General features: G+C 38.5%; 1 protein-coding gene across 8 annotated transcripts in view; it reads left to right on the forward strand.

Moving 5' to 3' along the window:
- The window catches only part of ALS2 (alsin Rho guanine nucleotide exchange factor ALS2), a 223082-nt gene that overhangs the window by 187429 nt on the left and 11275 nt on the right, over positions 1-24378 (forward strand). For all 8 annotated transcript variants that reach the window (XR_007904470.1, XM_051787047.1, XM_051787051.1 and 5 more), the window contains 22 exons: positions 1534-1688; positions 2906-3825; positions 6142-6502; positions 7357-7525; positions 7969-8065; positions 8470-8547; positions 9176-9349; positions 10460-10631; positions 11077-11257; positions 12979-13044; positions 15513-15675; positions 16457-16588; positions 16803-16931; positions 17240-17310; positions 17667-17733; positions 18008-18210; positions 18346-18411; positions 20125-20223; positions 20745-20909; positions 23220-23331; positions 23630-23707; positions 23824-23957. Coding sequence is in view for 7 of the 8 variants with exons in the window: in XM_051787047.1 (XP_051643007.1) it covers positions 1534-1688; positions 2906-3825; positions 6142-6502; positions 7357-7525; positions 7969-8065; positions 8470-8547; positions 9176-9349; positions 10460-10631; positions 11077-11257; positions 12979-13044; positions 15513-15675; positions 16457-16588; positions 16803-16931; positions 17240-17310; positions 17667-17733; positions 18008-18210; positions 18346-18411; positions 20125-20223; positions 20745-20909; positions 23220-23331; positions 23630-23707; positions 23824-23957 (3792 nt within the window). In the remaining variant the exon portion in view is untranslated. The remainder of the gene's footprint in view (positions 1-1533; positions 1689-2905; positions 3826-6141; positions 6503-7356; positions 7526-7968; positions 8066-8469; positions 8548-9175; positions 9350-10459; positions 10632-11076; positions 11258-12978; positions 13045-15512; positions 15676-16456; positions 16589-16802; positions 16932-17239; positions 17311-17666; positions 17734-18007; positions 18211-18345; positions 18412-20124; positions 20224-20744; positions 20910-23219; positions 23332-23629; positions 23708-23823; positions 23958-24378) is intronic.

Raw genomic sequence — 24378 nt, forward strand, 5'->3', positions numbered from 1 at the left:
GCCCAAACAGCAGGACTGCCTTTAATGCACAGTGTATTGATGAAAACTCTCTATATTACTCTGTTATGTTCCTTGGTGTGCTTTGCCCATCTGAGTAAAATCTGTATTTTTATTTTAGGTTAAATGTCCTAATATTGATATTGGATTTTTTAGCTTTTTTTTTCCCCTGGCCTATATATTACTTGATTGGTTCCTCTTTAATTTACTTCTACTCTAAAAACAAGTCCTTTGTATTTAAAATGCAAGATGGACTCTGCATTTTAATTCTGTGTTTGTTTTTTGGATTAAATAATTGACCTGAATTTTAGAAGAGTTCTTGACTGTCACTTTTTTTGATTTTTTTTCCTTCTTTTTTTTTCTTTCTGTTTTGTAGAAAAAAGTAAAAATGTTGGGGATGGGCTCAGGAGCTAAGAGAGATAATTTAATCTCTTAGTTATTTTCATCTCGAATGTTTCAGATGCACATTGTGTAAAGATATTGTTCATCCTATGCACCAAAGCTAGCAAAATTTGTAGTTTAAAAAAATGTAAATCTACGTGAATAGAGCTGCTTGTATAAGTTGTCCCCAGGGTAGCCTATCAGACCAACTTTTTCTGGGTTTGATTCAGGTTTGGAGTACATTTTATTTCTTTTGCCTTTTTTTTCTAGACAGAGATTGCCATTCCATCAAAGCTTTTCTTGCCTGTCTTATATGTATATAAACTTCACAAGTTCGTGCCAAGCTGCAAGAACTTATTTATGCAGGGAGTAAATGACTTGACTTTTGGCAAATAAGGAGCTAAACCTACTTTACCCTACAGGGAATATAACAATCTATTCTTTATAAAGTTTTAAATAAATTTAAAGATGACTCTTAAATTAACTGGAAATGCTGTGAGTCTATATCGATGTTTAAAATGACTTTTTGTGTTTAAATCAAGACATTCCACAAATTGTTAAGATTGTGGGTTTGTTGTCAACGTTTTGAGGAATTTCTTTGTGCCGAGCTGGAGGAGTTGCTGACTGAACATTCAAACCAGAGTGTGTTGAAGTGTTAAACCAGCTGTGGATAGTTCCAGTCACTCCTGCAAGCCCAGATACTTGCACTGTGTTTCAGGGGTTTTTTTTTGTGCTTCAATTGATTTGAATGACTGACTCATTTGAATCTGAGAAACTCATTAAGAATTAAAAAAGGAAAAAACCCCAAACAATCAAACCCTCATTTTTGTCTCTAAGGGTAGAAATGAAAGTATATAAAGGATGAGCTTTTACAGGTGTAATGTTTTGAATGGGAACAATTGGTACATGGTAAAGTATAAATGAAAAAGAAAACTAATGGTTTCAAACAGAAGATACGAATTTTTTACATTTAAATAGCATTTAATTTACAATTTGATAATTATTAATATTAATTTAAATATATTGTCTTCCTGAAAGTGAAACAAATGCCTGAACTACGAAGCCTTTCCTACACATGTGAGAAGCAAACTATGCATTACTAAACTACAGAAAACTTCATGCTTATTGTGTTCCAATTTCCTCCAATCTTTGTAGCTCAGAAGAGGCAGAAGGAGCCAAAGAGAGAGGCCTGGTCTATGTCTGGAAGGCTGGTTCCTGCTCTGTAACTCCAGAAAGGCTTCTAGGACTCAGTGGCAAGACTGTATTACAGGCAGCCCTTGGAATACATCATGGATTACTTCTAACAGAAGGTAATAAACATCTTAATTGTAAATATCTGATGCAATAACAAGCTTCAGTTATTGTCAAGTTTTCTTTCACGTGTTCTTTTCATTTTGTCCGTGTCTCATACACAACTTTTAAATTGCTGGATTTTTAACTTTGCCTTTATTTCATTCTTAGTTATAAATTATTTCTATTTCAACACAGTTTTATATGCATAGATTCTTCTTTCATATTGGTTTTTTTTTTTTTTTTCTTAACAATGGCTCTGGATTTAAAAGATGTTAATTAATGTAATCTGAACCATGTTAACTCAAAATGACATTTCTTTTGAAGTCTTTCATTCAAAAAAGTACAACAAGAGGTTTCTCTTGATGCATAATAGCTTTGTCTTCTCTGCTTCTGGAAAAGTCTGTAGTTCGTTGTAGTGGTTTGTGAGCAGTTTGAGTCTGTGAATTGAGGTATTTCTAAAAGCCAGTTCCTTAAGTGTTTGTGTACCTTGGTCCATCCTTGTACTATTCAGTGGACATACAGTAAAGATGCAACTGGAAGTTGCTTCTTTGATTTTTCTTTGACCTTCTTGAAGGAAAGTTTCCAGGTTATTGGTGAACCTGCTATAAATACCTCTCCTCTACTGGAGTTGTTATGGACATCCAGTGTTTTTTTTAAAGAATGTGTTTCTTTCATAATTTAAAGGGACTTTTTGCATGTGTGTTCTTACCCCATGAGGGATGTTGTTTGTGGATGTGATTTACCATTTTTCTATCACTGTGAAAACAACTGTTAATTTTAAAAATTAACACACCTTCTCTCCCTGATAGGGCAATCCTGTTTTAGTGCAGGGTGCAAACAGTACAGTTTGGTGATAGCAGGTCTCTGTTTGGGAAGATGAGCTCTGTACTGTGTTGTGCATTTGTATGTCCTTAATATGTTGCATGTTCTTAGAATAGAAAGGACCAATAAATACACTTAACTTGACTACAATAGAATTTTTAGTGGAAAAGCATTGCTTATTTCCACAGTGCATGCGTGCACAGGGTGACATTAACGTGAGGTATAGAACTTAACAGCAGCAACAGAGAGCAACCAGCAGTCTTCATATATCAATAGCCATAGTTCTGCTGAGCCTACAGTAAGCTGGGAATTGATATCTGTTGATCTGAAGACACTTCAGATAAAGACAGTTTGTGTTGATTTAAAAATGGCTTTTACACTCATGCTAGGATTTTTTTCCCCCCCCTTCCAGGTGGAGAGGTCTACAGTTTTGGAAAGCTGCCCTGGAGATCAGGACTGGAAGAGTCATGTGTTAATAGTCCTATCTTAGAAAATACTTTGCTTGGACATCGTGTTATCACGGTGGCAGCTGGCAGCTTCCATAACGGAGCCGTGACAGAAAGTGGTGTGGTGTACATGTGGGGCAACAATTCTGCTGGCCAGTGTGCAGTTGCTAATCAGCCGTGTGTGCCAGAGCCACAGCTCGTCAGTATTTGTGATTCTGAAACAAGTCCTCTGATATCAGTAAGGATTTTGCAGCTGGCATGTGGAGAGGAGCACACACTGGCACTATCTCTAAGCAGAGAGATATGGGCTTGGGGGAGTGGCTGCCAGCTCGGGCTCATAACAACAACTTTCCCAGTGACAAAGCCACAGAAGGTGGAGCACCTGGCAGGACGTGTTGTGCTCCAGATTGCTTGTGGAGCCCACCACAGCCTGGCCCTAGTGCAATGTCTCCCTGTGCAGGAAATGAAGCCTATCCCAGAAAGATGCAATCATTGCAGTCAGCCTCTTATTACCATGACGGACAAGGAAGACCATGTAATCATTTCAGATAGTCACTGCTGCCCACTGGGTGTAGCACTGTCTGATAACCCACCAGAAAACCATGGCTTGTGTCCCTCATCGGAGACCCTCGAAGGAAAAAGTGTAACAGGTGGCCCAAGTGACGACAGTCAGAGACCACCTGTGGAAGAACAGAGGCTTGTTGGTTTAGAATCTGATGGGCCAAGTGTGCTTTCCAGCAACGATGGACAGGAAGGTAGTGGAATTTCTAGTCCTGGAAATATTCTGTTCCCAGACAAAAAAGAGGTGAAAGAGTACTTAATTGGTTTGTCAGATCACTCATTAAATGAGAGCCTGGATAAAAACCTCTGTACAGAACCTGAACAGGTTGGTACCTAATAACTAGCTCATAATTTGCTATAACTCCTCTTGCAAATGTGACAATGTTAGTCTTTTCACAAATGAAAAAATGTAATGAAGCTATGGTGTTTTTGTAGTTTCCAAGTGTTTTTCACTGTGATGGCTCTCAACTTTTAAGTGGAAGATTTTTTTTTTTTGTCATCCATCCATGTTCAGTTGTGTGGGAGCAGCCTTGACAGTGCTGTAGTCTCTCCTGTTCATTGTCTGCAGTACCAGAACCAAGTAAGCCAATTTCCATGCTCTGTTTGTTCCATGATGCATGGGCTTCCATTTATGTTGGGCAGTTGTCTGATTTACCTTTAAGGTCAAGCTTTATTTTCTGTGCATGGAACTAATCCCTCACAAATCTGTCTAATTTCTCCATCAGGTAAAAATTCTAGATTGCAAGTAAAGATTTCTAAACATGTTGACCAAAAGGTTTTTAATGTTAATGATGTAGGGGTGGCATAAACTTATAATCAGGGATGGGAAACGTGAGTTTTTGTGGTGTGGAAAATGGTTCAACAACACTGTTTTGATGCTATAGCAGAACAGTCAAGTACCCCTATCTTGGTAAGCATCAGAAAATGCTCAACATGAAGGCTCAAGAGCTGTTTGCAGCTTACTGACAAAATACCATGTTTTCTGTTTTTTGGGGGAAAAAAAAAGACATAAAGACATGTAATTAGGAGTAAAGGGAAGAAGATAAAACCCTAAATCCACTAGACAGAAAACTAATCCAAAATCTTGCAGTGCAGTCTGGCACTCCCTACCTAACTGCTGTCCTGTGAGGAAACCTGCCACTCTGTGACCAAATATGCAAAATTTACAGTGAAATTGTGAGAATTTCTTTTGTCATTTCAGGTGTTGTGTAGACATCTATTTCTTCTTTTTTTTAATAGTTACAGTAAGAAATTTGTCACAGTGGTTCTGAGAGATAAAATTCACAGTACCTAGTAAATAATTGATTTCTGTTATCACCTCTGATTGCAACAAAAAAAAGTAGTTTTAAAACCTGTCCAGTAACTTGGTGATTCAGCAAGTTTTGTTTTATTACTCTGAGGAAAGTTTATTTCCGAGAAATGAAGATTGTGTGAACACAGTTATTCTTTCTTTTGCTTTTTGCTAATACAAAGACATTCTAGCAGTTTTGGGCTCCTCAGAATCTTGCAAGAACTCCCAGCATTGGATGATGATTGAAACGTGTAGTTTCACGCTCTCTTTCTCAACTCCTCATTCCTGGAATATTTCCAGAGTACTGTTTTCCTTGCACAGTTCCAGGAATCAACAAGCCTGCAATCGGTTCACTGCATCTTACACAACTGAGCATACGTATGAAGAACAGAGATGAGGTCTAATGTAATGTTTCAGCATTAGTAAAATCCTTCATTTCTCTTTGCTTTCCTACACAAATCAGTTTTCTTTCCTATATTGCTAGGTATGCCTTTTATAATTAGAATGAAGTGAGTAGGAGCAATCCCAGTCCTTTAGCTTAGGCTTTCACAAAAATAAAGAGATCAGAAGATTGTTTTTATTTTGGTAGAATAAAATGAGCTATAATATTTGTAATAATACTATTTTCCACTATGTATTAGGTGGGAAAATGGGAGTTTGCTGTCTTTGCTTTAATATTCAAGCCGTTTGGCAAATATCATCTTGTGCATTATTTTTTATTTGGTGGGTCAGCTGGCTGCTATTGTAGGTAATGGTGTGCTGGTCTTAAGAATTGCCTTCAGTCAGTTTGTCCCTAGTGTGACTTGATTAACTAAGCTTTATATGGATACAACAGTGACATAAGGGGACACAGCCGAGACTGGTTTTAAGAGAGACTTTGTGAAATGGATCCATGAGTCACTATTTTCCTTTTAACATACTGAAGAGAAAACTTGTCTCTCTGTAAATACAGCATACTCACTGATGCACTTTAATTGGTGGCAAAGAAGTTGGTAATAAGCCTAAAATTATATCCCTTTTTATATTTGTTGGCAAAGATCCTTTATTGTTTTGGTATTAAAAACCCTCAGACCTACAGTCTCTTACGGATGAGCTGCAAGACAAGTGCAAGAGACAAAGCCCAGTCCATGTAGAAATGGTGCTTGGTCCTGAAAAAAAAAGATTCAGAGCAATAGATGCACACCTATTTACATTCTATACAGTTAAAACCCATGTATAATTTACAATAAACCTTTATAGTAAACATGTCTTGTTCAGTATAGCCCCCTGTTTGAATAGTGAATGTGTAATCATCATCCTTCTGCCAAGTGCTGTCCGGTGTGATAGTTTTCAATTTTCCTTTGGTTTTAGCCTTCTCAAGAAGACCAACTCAGTGCTTGTATCCCTGGCCCTCCAGGTCCCAGCACATCCACCCTGAACAGCCTGGTGGCCTCTTGTGCCTCAGCAGTGGGTGTGAGAGTAGCTGCCACGTACGAGGCTGGAGCTCTGTCTCTGAAGAAAGTCATGAACTTCTATGGCACATCCTCAAGTGAACCGGGATCTCAGTCGGGCAGCAGGTCCCCAGGGCCTGAGGCTCTGAAAGACACTCGAGAAGAGCAGGTCAGACTGGAATCCATGCAGGGGAAGAAGAGTTCCAGTTTAGTAGATATTAGAGAAGAGGAATCTGAAGGAGGCAGTCGCAGGCTTTCCCTGCCTGGCTTGTTGTCACAAGGTAAAAAAGCACATTGGGGAAATAACACTGGAAATATTATATTAATGTGGAGATTTATAAGTGGGGAAAACCCCCAAACACTTACTGAACACAAATTTAATGACCTATCAAAGGTCTTTATGAATTCTAGGCTCTATTTTAGGACTTGAAAGCAGTGGAGGGATTAAAGACTAGCAAATACTGCATGCTGAGAAAACCAAAAGCATAGTGGGTTTACAGATGCTCTTTAATGGTAAGGTGGGGTAAAATGCACATTGGGGTAGTTTGGGCATCGTGCTGCCAGGTGATGCTAAAGTATCTTTCATGTCAATTGGGTAGGAGATAATCTGTGTGACCTGTAATCCCTACTGCACTGAGCTGGATTTGAACCAGGGACCTATAAATATTGCAGTTCCACTGCTGGACTTTAAAGTTAATGACCTTCTTCTCTCGCAGGTTTTAGTGTTGTTAGTTGCTCTGATGGTTTAGTTCTATATTGGTCTTGGATCTGAGGGGAGTTTTTAGGAAGTATTGAAATCTTTTATTTGCTGCAAGGATATATTTTCTTTCAAAACACTTTTTTTAATGTACAGTTTGTTTTGGGTCATTTGATTCATTATAGCTGCATAGTTCTCATATGCCTATTATCCTTTAGCAGCTGCTAAAAACTCTTTGGGATCTGCCTATTTTAGCACCTATGTTACTTCAGTGTATCTGCAACCTATTGTCTTACATGTCAGTCTTTTTTCTCAATCTTAAATTAAGACTACTTTAAGAAGTTTTGACCAGTTATCTCAAGTAACTGGCTAACACAGTCTGAGCGATCTATTTACCAAAAATGCATAGCAATTTCTCTAATTATTGGCTTTGTTCAGTTTCTCCAAGGCTCTTACGGAAGGTGGGACGGGCAAAAATGAGGACTGTGGCTCTCACTCCAACCTACAGTGGTGAGGCTGATGCTCTTTTGCCCTCTCTGAGGACAGAGGTGTGGAGCTGGGGAAAGGGGAAGGAAGGACAACTGGGGCATGGTGATGTTCTGCCAAGGTGAGATTTCTTTGATAAATGAGGTTTTTTTATTCAAAATTTGGAGTATTGAACTGTTTTAAATTCTCAAATTTAAACATCTGCTTTGAATTGTGTGCTTGTTCTTTGAAGTGTTGTGACCTAAGTTTCTCCAAGTAACATTTTTTAGGCTGCCTTGCTAGTGAGCATCAATCAGTTATGACTTTTCCCCATGTAATCACTAGGAGTTTTGGTGATATTTTGACTTTGTCCATGTTGAGGTGAGGTTTATCAACTTTTGCCCTTCCTGACCATTTTGACTAAACTGGTTTGTTGCCAAAAGACTTCATGTGTGGTTTTTCTAAATTGCTTTGGGACAAAAATAAAACTTGGAATGTGTTTTCTGTATTAAGAGTACCTCTGATAATATTTTTTTTCTCCTTCTACTCCTCCTCCCCTGCCTTATGGGTTCTGGGGATTGACAGGCTTCAGCCACTGTGTGTGAAAAGCCTTGATGGTAAAGAAGTGATTCACCTCTCTGCTGGTGGCCATCATTCCTTAGCACTCACTGCCAAATCCCAGGTACAAGTTATTGTTACCATGTATTGTTTTTCTATAGCATCATTGTCGTGTTTGGTCTTTTCTAGGTTTTTGTTTCTTTTGCTTCTAAACTTCTGTTCCTGTTTATGGGAGGCAGCATCAAAGTAGTGTGGAATCTTAACTCTGTTTCTGCCCAAGTGCTGCCTGTACTATCAACGTTATGTTTAAAGATTGGTGTGACTTGGTCTGGTACATTCCATTTCTGATATGAGAAGACAATTCACAAATATAGGAAGACAGTGGAAATTAGGGAATTGCTTCTTGGTACATGAGTCTTCTATCCTTGACTTGTGTGTGCTTGCACACTTGATGTGTTGTACTACGACACTCAGTATGTGTCCATGTATATAAATTTACATTCTCATGTTTAGCAATGCTTCTTACAGGTGTATTCATGGGGCAGTAATGTCTCTGGCCAGCTTGGTCACTTGAACTCCCCAACAACAGTCCCTCGTCTTGCAAAGGTACTTTTGTTCCTGTGTTTTTCTTTTTTTGGTTTAGGGTCACTTCTTATACCAGTGAGTGCAATGTAATTTCTAAGAACGATCTGTTTATGGATCTGTGGGCTATATAGTAATAGAGCCCTTGATTTCTTTGGCTTATACTTGTGAAAATCTACCCAAGAAATCCTTTACACAGACTTCCACTGGTTTTTGACCACAGTGAAGTTCTAAAACTGAGAAATGTGACTGGTTGTATCTTCTTATCAAATTTCACTTTTACCTTATTTTGGTACAGTGCTGTAACTTTTAAATACTTTGGAACTGTTTATATAGATTTCACCGTTAAATGTAGAGGGGAGAATAGTGTCCCAACCTAGTTCAAGCTCACTCATTTAAAAATAAAACTGATTTATAATTGAAAGGCAAAAAAATCACCCATTAGAAAGGAAACTGAAAAAAAGATAATTTTCAGAATGCGTGCAAGGAGTTTATTTGTTAAGAGACACTGAAGTTGAAAAATGACCAGTTATTGCAATACTTTTCTTGGCAGGTGTATTATATACATGTGTGACCAGAAGAGTTAAGTACTCTTCTCTCTTTCCAGCCTTGGGTGATGATTCCTAATGTCTTCCTTCCTCCTGAATTTCAGGTGTGCGGTGATGGTGTTTGGAGTACAGCAGCGGGACTAGATTATTCCCTCTTCTTAGCAGATGAGAAAGACTTCCAACCTGGATTATATTACAGTGGCCAGGAGACAATAGAAAATAATTTGAATGAAAATAGCTGTACTAAGAGTCCAGTTTTATTACTAGCCTGTAGTAAGGTGAGTGTTATTTCCATGAAGTTAGTACAAATCCTACTGATGCTCTTTGGAAGTAGCACAATGCTGGTGGTTCAACTAGCTTTAAGGCTGTCAAGTCACATACCTGGTTCATAGCAATCAAATCAGGAGCATAGTGTATGCAGGGCAGAGAGGAGACCTAATTAGTATGTTCTCTTCTCTCCCTGTTTCTTGGTATTCCCTTCTGTTTGAGGGACAAGGAGGTGTTTCCAGTGTGTTTAATCCATTTCCTTCCATGTCCATGCCCGTGCACACAGACATACACACTTGTATTCGTTCTGTAAGACTGTTGTTAGCCATTCTCTTCTCTTTTAGGGTGACTAGTAGACTCTGGTGTGTCAGAATTGGCCTGTGAGTTGCTTGTTGAACAACTTTGGCTCAGTGTTTCCAAGGAATCTTCTATATGGCAACCAAGGAAATAGAAGTGGAGCTCAAACTCTGAATTACTCTGTGATATTGCATGTGAACCAAAATTAGTGAGGAGCCACAGTCAGCATTAGTGCTGACCTTATGGAAGAATTTTGCTTTGAACTACTGTGGAAAGCAAATACCTACTGCTAGTAATATTGCAGTATCAATAAACTGGACTCTTATCAATAAATTGACATATTCCAGGTCCAGAAAGGACTACAGTTCAGAGCACAGTCATAACTAATAAAGCCTTCTTATTCTCTCTTTGTATTTAATGGGAGAAACAGTTGATACAATGATGCTATTTAATATCAACATTGTTGATATAAGCATACTGCGGTTCTGAAAGTGACTGAACTTAAGGTCACTACCTCTTAAACATGGAAAGGTTGCATGAGTCACCTTAAAAGATCGTCTATTTATTGTCTTTTAGGCTCTGTCAGAGTCAGGAAAATGAACAGCAATGACTATAAATGTTTCTTCAACTTTTGTCATTCTTGTATTAAGCCAGTTTTGAATGGGTTGTTTGTCACTGAAGGTAATTAATACTTACTATCACTTAGTGCTCCTAAAAATATGCTTTATTTTGCTTCATTTTAATATTACTCTATTTTTAAATTGGAGTGTGAAAAGAAAAATATTAAAGTGGCTGGTTTTTCTTTTCTCCTTTTCGCCTTTCAGATAGGGTACATAAGCAATGTGATAGCTGGTGGTGACAACTGTTTGGTCTTAGTAGACAAGAATGTAATGGGATATATTGCCAGTTTGCACGAGTTGGCTTCTACTGAGAGAAGGTTTTATTTCAAACTGAGTGAGATCAAATCTCAGGTTCTTAGACCTCTTTTAGGTTTAGGTAAGACCTTCCTTTTTAATATTTTCTTTGATATTGTTTACCCTATGTTCCACAACAAATTTATTTTATGCAAAATTTAAAAGTAATGACATATTTTTATATATTTATATTTTAATAGAAATTATATATTTATAAATTATATATTTTTAATATAATGCTGAGGTCTTGCTCTTCTCCCCTGTTTGGATGAACGGGTGAAATACAGCTGCATTTTGACATGAGCATTCTGTTGTTAGTTTTTGCCCTTTCCTGAAATTTCACCTGAAATAACTTAATTATTGTACCTGTATTTAGTCTAAAATCATTGCATTTCTGATTCTGGATAATGTAGCCATGAGGTGAAAGTGCTGATAAAGCATCTAAACAGCACCCCGTGGTAACTCTCTCTGTGAATGGGTGCTGCTCTTTGGTAAGGTAAGCTAAATTGCTTTCTGGTCTGTTACAGATAACTTGGGCAGTGCAAATACAATCCAGTTGTTGCAGGAAATGGCAAGCAGGTTCAGCAAGCTGTGCTATCTCATTGGTCAACATGGAGCTTCTTTAAGTAGCTTTCTTCATGGTGTGAAAGAAGCCAGGAGCTTGGCCATCCTGAAGCATTCCAGTCTCTTTTTGGATAGTTACACTGAGCAAGTATCCAATTCCTTCTCATCTTGAGTCTCTGCAGTCTTAATCTACTGACCACAACAAGCCCTGAGTTAAGGGAAAGTAGGTCATAAGGAAAGCTACACAAGTAACTGTTGTGCAGATTGTATTGTTGCAATTTAAAATGTGTAGAGAGTTCCACAGAGGAATTGATTTGTAGTGAGATGTGTATTTCAAAGTCTTCCCCAGTGGAGCACACAGGACAGCATCAGTTTCCCTCGTGTACAACTCTGCATACAAACTCTTCTTTGGTTGCTGCCTGGAAGCCTAAATGTTGATTACTTCCAAAGGATATTGTAATATCATGTGCTAGAGCTGCCATGGCTAGGCTGCTAAGTAAAGCTACCTTTGGGGGTTTACTGTGGTTACTAAAGGCTTTTTCAATAGTCATTAACTAAAAATTGTCTTCCAGAAGAACAATTCTTCTGTCCTCATACTTGCTAAATAGCACTGCACCTTTCACCCAAAAGCTGGAGCTGCTTTAGTGCTCAGAACTAAGTCTGAATTATCCTGGTTATTGTTTTCATTGTCTTAATGCTTTTGGGAGAGGAGGTCTATGCAGTCACACTGTTTCCTGTCTTTCCCCTCGGTAACCTCTGTAGTTCCTGGATAATTTCATCTAAATGTAGCAGGAGTTTTATCGTACATAATAACTACGGGCTTTTGTGAGAAATATTGCTTGACAGTTTAAATATGTCCTATCTGAATGTAGTCTTGGTTACCAGACATTCTGAAAATTTCTAAGGAAACAAAGTTTCAAGATCATCAACTTCAGTTGTTACACAGTAGCATTTTGAATAGGCAACTAGTTGCACTTTTTTCCCAACACAAGCACAACAAATAACACTTTACTGGGTTTGTGATGAACTTATGCTGTATGACCCTAAAAGAAACTTTCTTCTGTGTTTATCACAGGGGTTGTTCATAACTGTAAATGTATTTTCTCCTTTTTTTACTTTGTCTTTGATTTGAATTTTTCTTGTAACCTGGATTTCCAAAATTGGTTTCCATTACTCAGAATAGAAGGGTTTAATTCCTTCTTCCTCAGTGTCAAAGACTGAAATACCTAATTTCTGTTCTCATTATTACTGCTTGTCTTCTGCTCTCCCCCTTTACTTCCTGTTGCTTGCACGTTTTTCTGTGCATGCCATCAGAACCTCACCATAGTGCCATGAGCATCTTTCACAGATCAGTTAGGCTACATAAGCATTATCTGTTAAATGGGCTAAGCAGAGACCTCTTTCCTTGGAGAAAGGTGTTTTTTAAAAATGGTGCAGGGAAGAAGTCATAAGTGGAATGTTGAGTACCAGAAAAAGAGAAAATTCCCATCTTGAAATTTCCATCTTGGCTGTAATTAGAAGCTAGCAGTATTAAATTGTTGAAACAGATGGTCTATCCTATAGATGTCCAAATCTGGGAGAAACAAAAATAAAATTAAAGCAAGCCCTCTGCATGGTGCTAATGGCAGCAGAAGTGTGGAACAGTGATGTGTGTTCTGTGTTCCATGTTGAAGGTGAATGCCAAGTGTTCGGCAACATTGAGTGTTTCTCAAGTACTAGATAACTTACGTAGTTACATAAAGATATACATGTATACATAAAAGATATTACAGATCTCATTATAAACTGTTGGAAATTACAACAGCTGCTACTTTCAGGGATGTTTTGATTTTTGTAACTGAAAAGCTTTTTCTTTCCTATATTAGGTATTGTACTTCAGTAACAAACTTCCTCGTAATGGGAGGATTTATGCTCCTTGCAAAGCCAGCAATGTAAGCAAACCTTTACCACTTTCTGGAGTTTTTGGTCAACTAGCAAAGAACTGTAAACAATGGAGTGTGTATGTGTGTAGTAATGAGCATGAAGAACTCAGTGTGCTTGAGTACACTAATTCCTTTCCCATCAGATGAAGAGAAAGTTACCTCCACTGTGATAAAAATTTAGGTTAAAATGCTGCTGACTGCGTTCAGTTACTTTATCTTGAAGATGGAGAAAGGAGAAAAAAAGCATAAGTGACTGCAAATTCCGTCAAAGAAATGTAAATGGAGTTCAGATAATGATTTTTTGAAAGCTTAGTTTTGAGGTTAAATGTTCATCATTACTTAGTGTTTGCTAGTGTTTATTTCAATGTTCCTGTCAAAAAAATAGAGAACAGGAATTAGCTAGAGTAGGTAATGTGAATTCACTTTCATTTGAATTCTTTATGTTTATGGAAGTGCTTTAAAATTATGGAAAAATAACATTTCTGCATGTGTGTCTTCTCTGCCTCTCAAGACTGCCATACTCTATTTCATGCATTAATGCTTGTAAATGTGAGGAAGGAATTGTACTTTAAGGCCTGAGATAGTATATTTGAGGTTTCTATATCATATCTATATCAAAAGTAAAGCTTTTTTCTCATTTAAATAGCATTTTTGTCTAGGAAACAAAGTAATGACACTGGATCTTTCACTTTAGTGCTGTGAATAAAGTGTTGCACTGAGGATAGTTTTTAACTAGTCTGTGGAACTGCTACCTTTCCTTCCTAAATTCTGTAATCTGGGAGTAATTGTTAGTGTTTATGAGACACTTTGAATGCAGAGTAAATGATGGTATTGAAAGTTCTTAGAAACACAGGTACCTCATAAAAAGAACCTTCTGCACCTGAGGACCAGTGCCAAAGTCTAAATACTAAATCCCACTGCAGAGAGGCACTGAGAGTCTTCTTGCATCCGTCAAGATTTTTAGGTTGACTTAAAGGAAATCTTAATTTAAGTATAAACTTGTTTATAGTTCATATTGAAACCACTCATAGTGAATTCATCACATCAGTCGTCACTCTCAGGTGTCACAGCTTCTCCTGCTGCAACCAGAGTCTCATTAGGAGAATAACACTTCAGGGAGATGTCTTACAAGTTTTGTCCTGTTCCTTGCAAAGGCAAGTCAAGGATGTCTTTGATAATGATAAATTTCCCCCCACTCCCTTCCTGAGGGTTGACTGTCTTAAGTCAATGGTAATGGTGTCAGCCTGTCTTTCGTGGATGTTCTGCAATATGTAGTCCCAACTTTAAAAGTGCCAGCTTCAATGGGAAGTCTCCAGAGCTGACAGGTTTTTCAGCATGTCCTCTGAAAGAGTAGACAAGCTGTACTCAATTTTATGAATCTGTTATTATTTGATGCTTTTCTACGGAGAAACCTCCATGGGAGATCTCAAAGCACTTTAAAAAAGGCAAGCCAGACTCGGGGTGAAATTAAAATTAGGAAATACGGTCTTCTCTCAAGAAGACTTTATTCCTAAGGCTTGTTCAACAGTGGAGTTCTTAAATATCATTAGCAGACCTAACAAGGTACATTATTTTGATGTGTGAAATGGCATCTCGTGAATCACATAGCGTTCTTAGGAGCCTTGCTGTGCACATCTGATCTGTTTTGCTGTCTCTGGGGGCCTGCTCTCTCAGCCTCACCTGATTCTTGCAGCTTGTGGTTTAAATGCTTCACAGCTGGATGTGTTTTAATACACCTGTCATATGTGCCAGCGCCTGTGTGCACACAGATATGGTGAAGGAGAGGGAAAAGTAGGTTTGTTTTCCTTTTAATGAAGAAACCCTGGTTTTGTGAGCTAATGCATTGTCTTCAGAATCATTTCCCTCTTCTTCTCTGAACTAGATTAGTTCTCCCTCTTGGAAATCAGACTGAGGATTGAACAGATTTCCTGCCTTTCTTTGAGGTAGGATGTAATTTTTGTAGTTAGGGGAAGAATTGGTCAGTGGCCTTGACAGCAGGGGTGGGGAAGAAGTTACTTCAATATATTTAGAGAAGTGCACTAGAGCAAAGTTAAGATTCTTTCAGGCCTTCTTGTGCGAATCAAGTGTTAGAAACTTTCTGCTCTAACAGTAATGGGGAAGCCATGCCCCTGTTTGCTCTTTACTAAGCAAGTGTTAAAGGGGAGAAAGGCAATTGGGTACAGCCCAAGTTGGGCAACGTAGTCAACTTTCTTCAACCAGTTTAATGACTGAGCATATGAAATTAAGAAACAAGTCTCTTGTTGCAGTTATTAACTTCATGTCTTTACTGCTGTACTTCCTCAGACTGCATTGTGAATAGATTAGTAAGCAGCATGGATTTACCTCTATAATTTTGATTGGTTTATGATAATCCAAAAAGGGGCATTCTGAGCTCATTCATATTTACATGAAGCATCACTAATGTCTCGCTGTCTTCTTTCTTCTCTCCTCCGTTTCCCAATGATCCCATCACTTAGAGACTTCTTGAGTAAAAACCACGAGCTATTACAGAAACTTTCTGAAAAAAATGAGGAAAGCCTCCAACTGCTGGAAGTTTTGAATGCTCTGTTTTTCATGCCATTTGGACGACTTCATAATTATGCCAGAACTTTGCTAAAGCTTGCCACATGTTTTGAAGTGGTAAGATTGCTTTGTTATCTACAGTTCAATAAATACACAAGTGAAACTCATGGCTTGGAAGTAACTGTGTGAAGCAAATGCCAGGTAATTAGAAATAGCTTAGTCCTCAGAGGAGCTACCTCAGACTTGTATTTGCTGCAGGGAAGATCTTGTACATTTGTTTGCACAGTCTTGCACCACACCTGCACAGATCACATGAGGGGTAGAAACTTGTTACCCTGCCAGAGCTTGTTTGTGTGCCTGAATATTTAATTGCAAATATATTGTTTTGATGTTTGCCCGGTGCTTTTCAGTTTCATCTGGCAGCATTGCTGTATTACATGGTTGTAATACTCTACTACAAATACTACATATATATTAGGTAGACTATTACCACCCATTTAGTATGTAATTGCTTTGTTTGGAAATAAAAGATGACTAAACAGGAGCGGTAACTACTTGTACGTTTAGCCCAATGTAGTAATTTAAAATATTCTCCTGCAATTATTAGAACTATTAATGCTACAGCTTGTTAAGCTGCAAGAAGGTAGATCATGTAATTGTGTATTAACCATTCTATTTGTAACATTCATGGAACTTCTTGTGATTTTTAAAAACTTATAGCACACCAACAGAACACGTGCCACAAAATAATTCAGTCTCCTCTGTTTATTAACCAGACCAACTGTGATGTATTTAGTGCTGATTTAATAAAATGAGCTGTTGTATTGCAGCTTGGTCAGTATTGTTGGTACAGCTGTTCAGAAACACTCTCAGGTTTGTCTTACCTTGTGCCCTACAGGCATCTCCAGAATACCAGAAGCTGCAGGATTGTAGTTCGTGTTACGAGAGCCTTGCTGTCCAACTTAGTAGAAAAATAAAAGAAGCAGAATACACACTTGGCTTCTGGAAGACCTTTCCTGGGAAAATGACGGTATAATGACAATTGTCAGTCCATTAGCATCTTGAATTTCTATTACTGATGCTGCCATCCCAGTTGCACTTCTCAGTTTTCTAATTGGTGTTGCTGTAGTACTCTTTAGAAATGAAGAGTTGGGCCTTTACTCTGAAAGACAAACAGCACTGACCTTAAGTCACAGTCAGTGAGAAGTAAGATTCTGTAATTTTGTTTTTCACTCTTCCTGTAGGATTCCTTGCGGAAGCCGGAGCGTCGTTTAATCTGTGAAAGCAGCAACCGGGGTTTGTCTCTGCAGCACGCTGGAAGATTCTCTGTAAACTGGTTTATCCTCTTTAATGATGCTTTGGTACATGCTCAGGTAAGATAGCTTGTATCCAAGGAACAAAACCTTTTCTCTGCTTCAAACAACATGATACATTTTTCATATAGTGAAGTTTTTGCACTGTAAAAATAAATCTGAAATTATGTACTTTTTTAACATTTGATTGCCATTGCTGTGGCTGGCATGGTTTCTGCTTGCTATTTCTTGGACCCAGGGGATAGAAAGAGCCAGTAATGCTTAGCTTTTCCTACTCCTCAAGGAAAGGAAAAAAAACATTCAGAACAAGTGTGGGGCAGGGCTAATGCATCAATACCTAATGAAATGTCCCTTCTCTTTTCCTGCAGTTCTCAACCCACCATATTTTTCCCTTGTCCACACTGTGGGTAGAAGCTCTTTCCGAAGAAACTGGTAATGTGTGAGTATTCTCATTTGTGATGCTGAAGTAGTCATATATTCTTGGGAGAGAAGATGAGCATTTTATAACCAATTATTGTGAACTAGGACTGGAATACTGTGATTGCAGTCATCTCTACCCTTTTTTCTTGTTTCAGAAAATGTATTTCTATGTCTTAAAAAAAAGTTGTATAAACATCAGAAAGAAGAAGGGAGTTGAGAGGGAAGAGAGTATTCTTTCCTGCTGCTTCTTTTTTCTGCTGACTTAAAGGGAGTGCTAGCTGGGGAAGGGGAGAGAAGATACAGTACTGATACTCTAAAAAACCTTGCTTTTTCAGGATGGAATTTCACAGATTAAAATACTTTCCCCCCATGTAGGAACGGATTGAAGATTACAACACCAGAAGAACAGTTTGTTCTTGTTTCTTCAACACCACAGGAGAAGGTGGGCATATCTACAAATTTGACACAGCTTCAGTGATATGAATGACGTTTTCTCCCCTACTGTGAAACCAAACTGGGAGAAGGATTGCCTAAGTATTCCCCACGAATGAAGTCTTCCTGCAGCTTGGTGTGCACAGTGCCTGGCTGTAGCAGTGCTCCCGTGCTCAGCACTGCATTGAACTGGGCAAGGAGATGATGGTGTTTGCTGTAAGGGTGAGATTCACTGCAAAGACAGGCATTAGCTAAATTCTGTGATGAACCACTTTCTGTTTCAGACCAAGTGGCTGAGGGCAATAAGCCAAGCAGTGGATCAGGCCCTCAGAGGAACTTCTGACATAATTCTATATGGAGCTGGTGGGAATGTGCCAAGACAAGAACCTCCTATTTCTCGCAGTGCCAAATACACCTTCTATAAGGACCCTCGATTTAAGGATGCTGTTTATGATGGAAGGTGGCTTTCGGGAAAACCCCATGGCAGGTAAAAGCATGAATGTTAACAGTTGAAAACAAAATGAGCAGGTTGCTATATCAATAAGTAGGCTCACTCACAGAAGTTACTTGGGAAGTGACCTGATTATCTTATACGCTTGCCTGGCTTTGTATTTTTTTCCAGAGGGATCATAAAGTGGGCAGATGGGAGAATGTACTCTGGGACTTTCCGGACCGGGCTGGAGGATGGGTAAGATCCTCTCACTACTTGTGGAGCCAGAGGGCAAAAAATATTTTTTGTTGTAATTAAAGGTTTTGCAGTGAATCTTACTGACTCAGGGTTATGTACATTAATGTTGATATACAGATAATCTCTCATTTTTCCGGAGGTATGCTAGTTGTCTTCACAAAAGACTGCAGTTGCCAATGATTAAAAACTTGCTCTTTCATAAAAACTGAAACTAATTGGGGTAATCAGCTGTAGGGTGGAGGAAGGAGAGTGTAAAGCAGCTGAGAAAGAATGGGGGGGTGGGTGTCCTCTTGTAGGCAGAGGAAGCCAGTTGAAAAGTCTGCAGTCAGCTTTCTTCTGCGTAGGTAACTATTAATGTCTTGTGTTGCAATGCTCTTGCACAATTCTGGTATTGTTTATTTTATCCTTTCAGAAAATTCAATGCCTTTCATACAACGTAGCATTGCATCTTCTCTCATGTTTTCTTTGCTGTATTTCTGGTAGAGTAAGGGCTTAATAATTCAACAAAGAACCAAATCTCGATTTCAGGGTTTGGGTAATGAAAATAAAACTAATGAGAGTATGTGATCCTGATGATGAAGATAACTAGTACAGAGGAGACTGAAAATAGGATGAACGGAAGTTCTAGCCATTATCATGTTATGTGGTTAAACAAATAAGACCACTTGAAAGTAACTTAGTTTATTACACAGCTTTGAATTGATCTGTGGATTTCATTGCTGAAAATCTGCTTAGAGCACTGGTGAGGCTGAGAGGTTAACTTACTTCCAAAGGCATTTTTATATGCATCTTGTGAGCAGACATGTCTGTACTGGGCAGGATAAAAATGTCAGGAGTCCTGTTGGCTTCCAGATGAATTTTTGAAGTATTGAGTTGGAGGAGAAAATGAGATGTGGTCTGACTGCAGACAGCTTTTTAAAATTCCTCTTTGCTACTGATATAATGTCAAACTATAAAACCAATTTAGAGCTTTGGTCATTTGTAACTAAGTGTAAGTAATCCTGCTGATTTTAGGGTTGTTGGAGATGGAAATATTGCAAACAAATCCTGACCGGAAATGCATGTATTGGTATTTAGCTGTAATTGCTGAAATTATCAAATGCATATACTTGTATTTCAGTGTGCACGTTATAGTCTCAACACTTAACAGTAATGTGTTATTGGGGTAGACATGCTCTCAGGAGAACCTTCCTAACTTCATTTAATCTCCTCAGGAGATTAAAAGCAATAAATGTGTCTCATTTTTTGGGGGGCATATTGAAATTCTGAATAATTCCTTGCCACTCACCACTCAGCATAATTGGAAGCTAGCATCCTTTTAAAAAATATTTTCTGTAGCAATATATGTTCTCATCTCTCCCTGGAATAAGGGTGTGCTTGAATTATCAAGACCCAAAGAAAACAATAAAGGTAGAAGCAGGCTTAGGACCAGAGAAGACTGAGAAAAATGCTGCAGTGTGGTGGAGAGGGGTATATTTACAACATGCCATAATCAAACAGGAGAAAAGCAGTGTGGACTAAATTGACCTAGTGATGCTGGAACACTCACTTTCTCTTAGAAAAATAATCTGTAACTGCTGTAGTTGGAGATGCACTAAGAATGAAGTAGAGCATTGTGATTTTAGAATGGGTCTGTGATATGTATCTGCTCTGTTTTTCATGAGGTTTTATTGGCATTACAGCTGCTTGTGTTCCATTTCTGTGCACTGGCAGGTATGGTGAATACAGAGTGCCAAACAAAGCACTGAATAAGGATGACCATTACGTGGGGTACTGGAAGGAAGGCAAAATGTGTGGGCATGGAGTCTACAGGTAACATGTGGCACTTGTTGCTGTCATTGCAGAAGGGAGAGCAGAGCTAATGCTGCTTACCAAGCCTCTGTGCAGCTTTGTGACATTTCAGACTTGTGGATGTGGTTAGCTTGGCTTATTTTCTGCTTTGCTTTTGGTAGATTGCTCACGCTGCAGACTGGTGCAGTGGTCTGTTATTAATGTCTGTTCTAATGTTGCTGCCACCTGCCAGTAATACAGAATTCTTTCTTCTGAGAGAGAAATATATCAGCTAATGGCCCTGCTCGTTGTGGAGAGAGGGGGTTTAAAACAACAAAGCATCAAAAGACTTGTATTAAAGGATTGCTTTTATTCCAAACATATTTTAACTCTAGTTCCTGCTTGGTATGGTTGTAATGCAATTCCTAGAAGGAAAATGAGAGGATTGATCTGTTCTGGGGAAAGGTGGAGGAGGGGGGAAGTACCCAATAAAAAAACCAATCCAAAGCCCCCAAACCAGCCCCCCAGCAGAACCTTAGATTCTTTTGCTGTTGTTGTTACAGCTATGCTACGGGTGAGGTGTATGAAGGGTGTTTTCAGGATAACATGCGTCATGGGCATGGGCTGCTACGCAGTGGGAAGCTGACCTCTTCCTCTCCCAGTATGTTCATTGGCCAGTGGATAATGGACAAGAAGAGTGGTTATGGAGTATTTGATGATATCACAAGGTAATGCTTCCAGAAATCCTTAAAACTCCAGTATGACATGCAATTGCGAAGAGTAGGAAAGGACTTGATTTGTCAGTACCAGTAATAGTGCAAGTCTCTTTCTTCTTTATTGCTAGGCTTTGTGGGTTGATGATCTGAAAAACTCAGTCTAGAGACTGTTTTTTTGGTGTTGTTTCTGGAATAAATGTGTTGGGGTTTGCTTTGGGTTTTTTTCTGTCTTCCTTTTCTATCATACTCCTGCCTGAAAACAAGCTCTGAATGGGATGTCTTATTGAGGTATCATGTTGTGTGTGTGCTGAAAGTTTTATGAATGTCATGTGAGGAGTATTCTTTCATCTCAGGCCTCTGAGACTGGGTTTTCAGTGGTGGATATACAGGACTCAGTAAATTTCAGCTCATGCTCAGGTTTTCCATTTACTTACTCTGTCAGTGCAATGGAGGGAAGATGCTTTCTCTCAGGGCAGAGCACTAAAATTACCATCTCAGAAAGAGAATTGCACTACACATGTACATTAAATGAACACTGAGCACAGATATATATGGTCTGCTTTTCAGTGACCAGTTCTTTTTTTTTTTTTTTTCTGAAAAGAGCTTTTGATGAGAGCCCAAGGAACTGTTTTTGGTTCAACTGAACTGAAAGCCCCATTCAAAAGCAGAGTAGACAAAATCTGTAGAGTGAAAGGGGGTTGTTTTTGTGAAACAGAGCTATTGTAATATGTCTAGGTATTTCCTGATGGCAGTTTTGCATCTAGTCTTGCTCAGTGCTGGTGGTTGTTCTTATACTGTAGTGTCACGATGCCTCTACATACTTTCTTTAGTCATTTATTTACCTAGGACAAACTAAAGAGAGTCCAGCTTTTCTTGCAGATCCTCTCACCTCCAGAATCTGTAAATGCAGTGGCAGTTCATGATGAAGGAGTGTGGCATTTGCTTTCTGCTCCAGAATTACTCAAATATGAATGAGCTGCCCCCATGTAGTTTTCTTTCTGGTCTCAAGGAAGGATGTGTGCATATGTTTGTGGCCTAAGGATTAATTTTCTGCAGTTATTCTTCAACCCAGACAACTAAGAAATAGCTGCAGACACTTTATTACCTGTTGTTATTGTTGCAAACCAATTATTTGAGCAAGTGGGGCTTCCAGTTTCCATCCTGGTAACTGAGCGTGCAGCATCTCTCTCTTCAAGGAGCCTTCACCCAACTGAGGCCCCTGTAGTTGGTGTGAGGAATTGGAACAGCATCCTGCTCCTTATGGTTCCAACTGGGAGAGACCTCTGAATTTAGTTTAATGGCTGGGCTTACTCTCTTTACTATAAACACAGTTTTTCCTGTGTACTAGAATGAAAATGCTTGGTAATAAGCAGGGTTGTATTAAGTCAGTCAGTAGTTTCCTTCTAAAAGCAAACAAAGAAGGCCTTGACAAGTTAATTTTTTGTTGCTTGGTGAAAACATCATGTTCTCTTTCAGAACAACTGTAAAAATAGATTTTTTTCAAAATATTTGGAACTTGCACTGATTTTCAAAGACTCTAACCTGACTTCTGTGGACTTACATGCACAAAAAAGTCTGGAAGAGGCTGGTGTTTATTTGTGAGCAATCTTTAATTGTCTAATCAATTTTTTTGATATCATGACCTATGTTAGGCTGTTATACAGAAACTTGCTACAACATGATCTGTTTCCTTACAATTTCTGCACTCTAATATTTCAAAAATGTCATGTATGACTTTCTAGGTCTTCCTCTTATTCCCCAAGTAGAACAACTCGGTTTCTTTTCTTTATTTTCCTCTCAATGAGAGTCATCTGACTTCAGGTAAAAGAAATAAAAAACTTTAGCAAAACGAAAGTCTAAAATGAACTTCATGCATCTTTTCTAAATAACTGTAAAATACATCAGATAGATGCATGATGAAGCTTAAGATCACCTTTCCCATGCAACTGAAATCTTAGGTAAAGCTGATCAAAGCAGCTAAAAATTTTCCCTGTTTTAGATGTGTTGGAGCTCCTGCTCAGGTTCCTTGGGGTATGAATTTGGCTTAACAGGGCTTCAGTATTGTTTCAGGTCATCAGGAACACCTTGCATGGATATGGCCAGTTTGAAATGTGAACTTGGAAAGGAAGTTCACTGTAATTATTTCTATCAAAAAACATCTGTATTTCCATGGAGCTGGTAAAACTAGATTGACAGACCCAAAGCAAGTGCTGTATGACTCTCTCCTAATGGTTTCTGTAATGGTCAACTATGGCAGTAAAGCCAAAGAGAGAATATAAATGTACTCTTAGACTGTATTCTTTGTACTTCATTTTTCTTCAGAGGAGAAAAGTACATGGGAATGTGGCAAGATGATGTTTGCCAAGGCAATGGTGTTGTGGTTACTCAGTTTGGACTGTATTATGAGGGAGCCTTCAGCACCAACAAAATGATGGTGAGTTGGACACCAGACCCTGGGCTATAGTGACTTGTCCCCCAAGTGTGGCAGCTTTATGGGACAGATGAGAGTGTGTTAGGTTGTGTAAACTTTCTGTTCTTCTAACCTTCTGTTGTCCAGGCTTTTAAAACTGTCTTTAAAACCATCCCTGTTTTACATAGGACTACATCAGAAACTGCTTAAAAGATTATTATTTGCTAAGAATTAGTAAGAGGTTTTTCAGTGTATCTTTAGATCTGCAGTCTGGCCTTCTGTTATAATTACTCCTTTGTGTTCTTTATGATTCTTTTTGTAGGGGACTGGAATTCTGCTTTCTGAGGACGATACAGTCTATGAGGGGGAATTTTCAGATAACTGGACTCTGAGTGGAAAGGTTGGTATTTGAGTTGTCACTTGTAAACTGTTACTGTCTAAAAAAAAAAAAAATTGCTTTCCTTGTAATTTCTTTCCCAGTGGATTTTAGTTAAATTTTTATCGTCTTCTCTCAAGGGAACACTGACTTTGCCAAATGGAGATTATATTGAAGGTCTCTTCAGTGGAGAGTGGGGATCTGGGATAAAAATCACAGGAACCTACTTCAAACCTACTTTGTATGAGAATGAGAAGGACAAACCTAAAGCACTGTGAGTGTTGAACAAGAAATAATTTCTCATGTTGGTTCAGTAATACTTAGGAACAGAACTATTGTCTCCTTTCAAAGGCTAGTTAAAAATATTTCTTCCAAAGAAACAAGTTTTGAAAACAGTGCATAAGAAAATAGTAGAAAATTGCTCAGTTGCAGAAGAGCCTTGGCAAAGATCACTTTGAAAAGTATCCATAGAACACTCTGTGTAGCAGATGCGTGAGGTCAATTTGCTTAATTATTTCTGGGGAAATAATTAATATAATTGGGTAGAAGAAATCTAATTTAAAGAGTTGTTGGTGAGATGTCAGTATTTGGTAGCACTATATACTGGTTTATTAATTGCTGTATGGGATTCAGTATCTTTGAAGCACACTCTCAAATTTCAGATTAAAATGGGAAACACAGCTCTAATGTTTTCA

The sequence above is a fragment of the Manacus candei genome, unplaced genomic scaffold, assembly GCF_025592945.1.
Source record: "Manacus candei isolate 608988 ecotype Guabito, Panama unplaced genomic scaffold, ASM2559294v1 h1tg000023l, whole genome shotgun sequence".
Classification (NCBI taxonomy): domain Eukaryota; kingdom Metazoa; phylum Chordata; class Aves; order Passeriformes; family Pipridae; genus Manacus; species Manacus candei.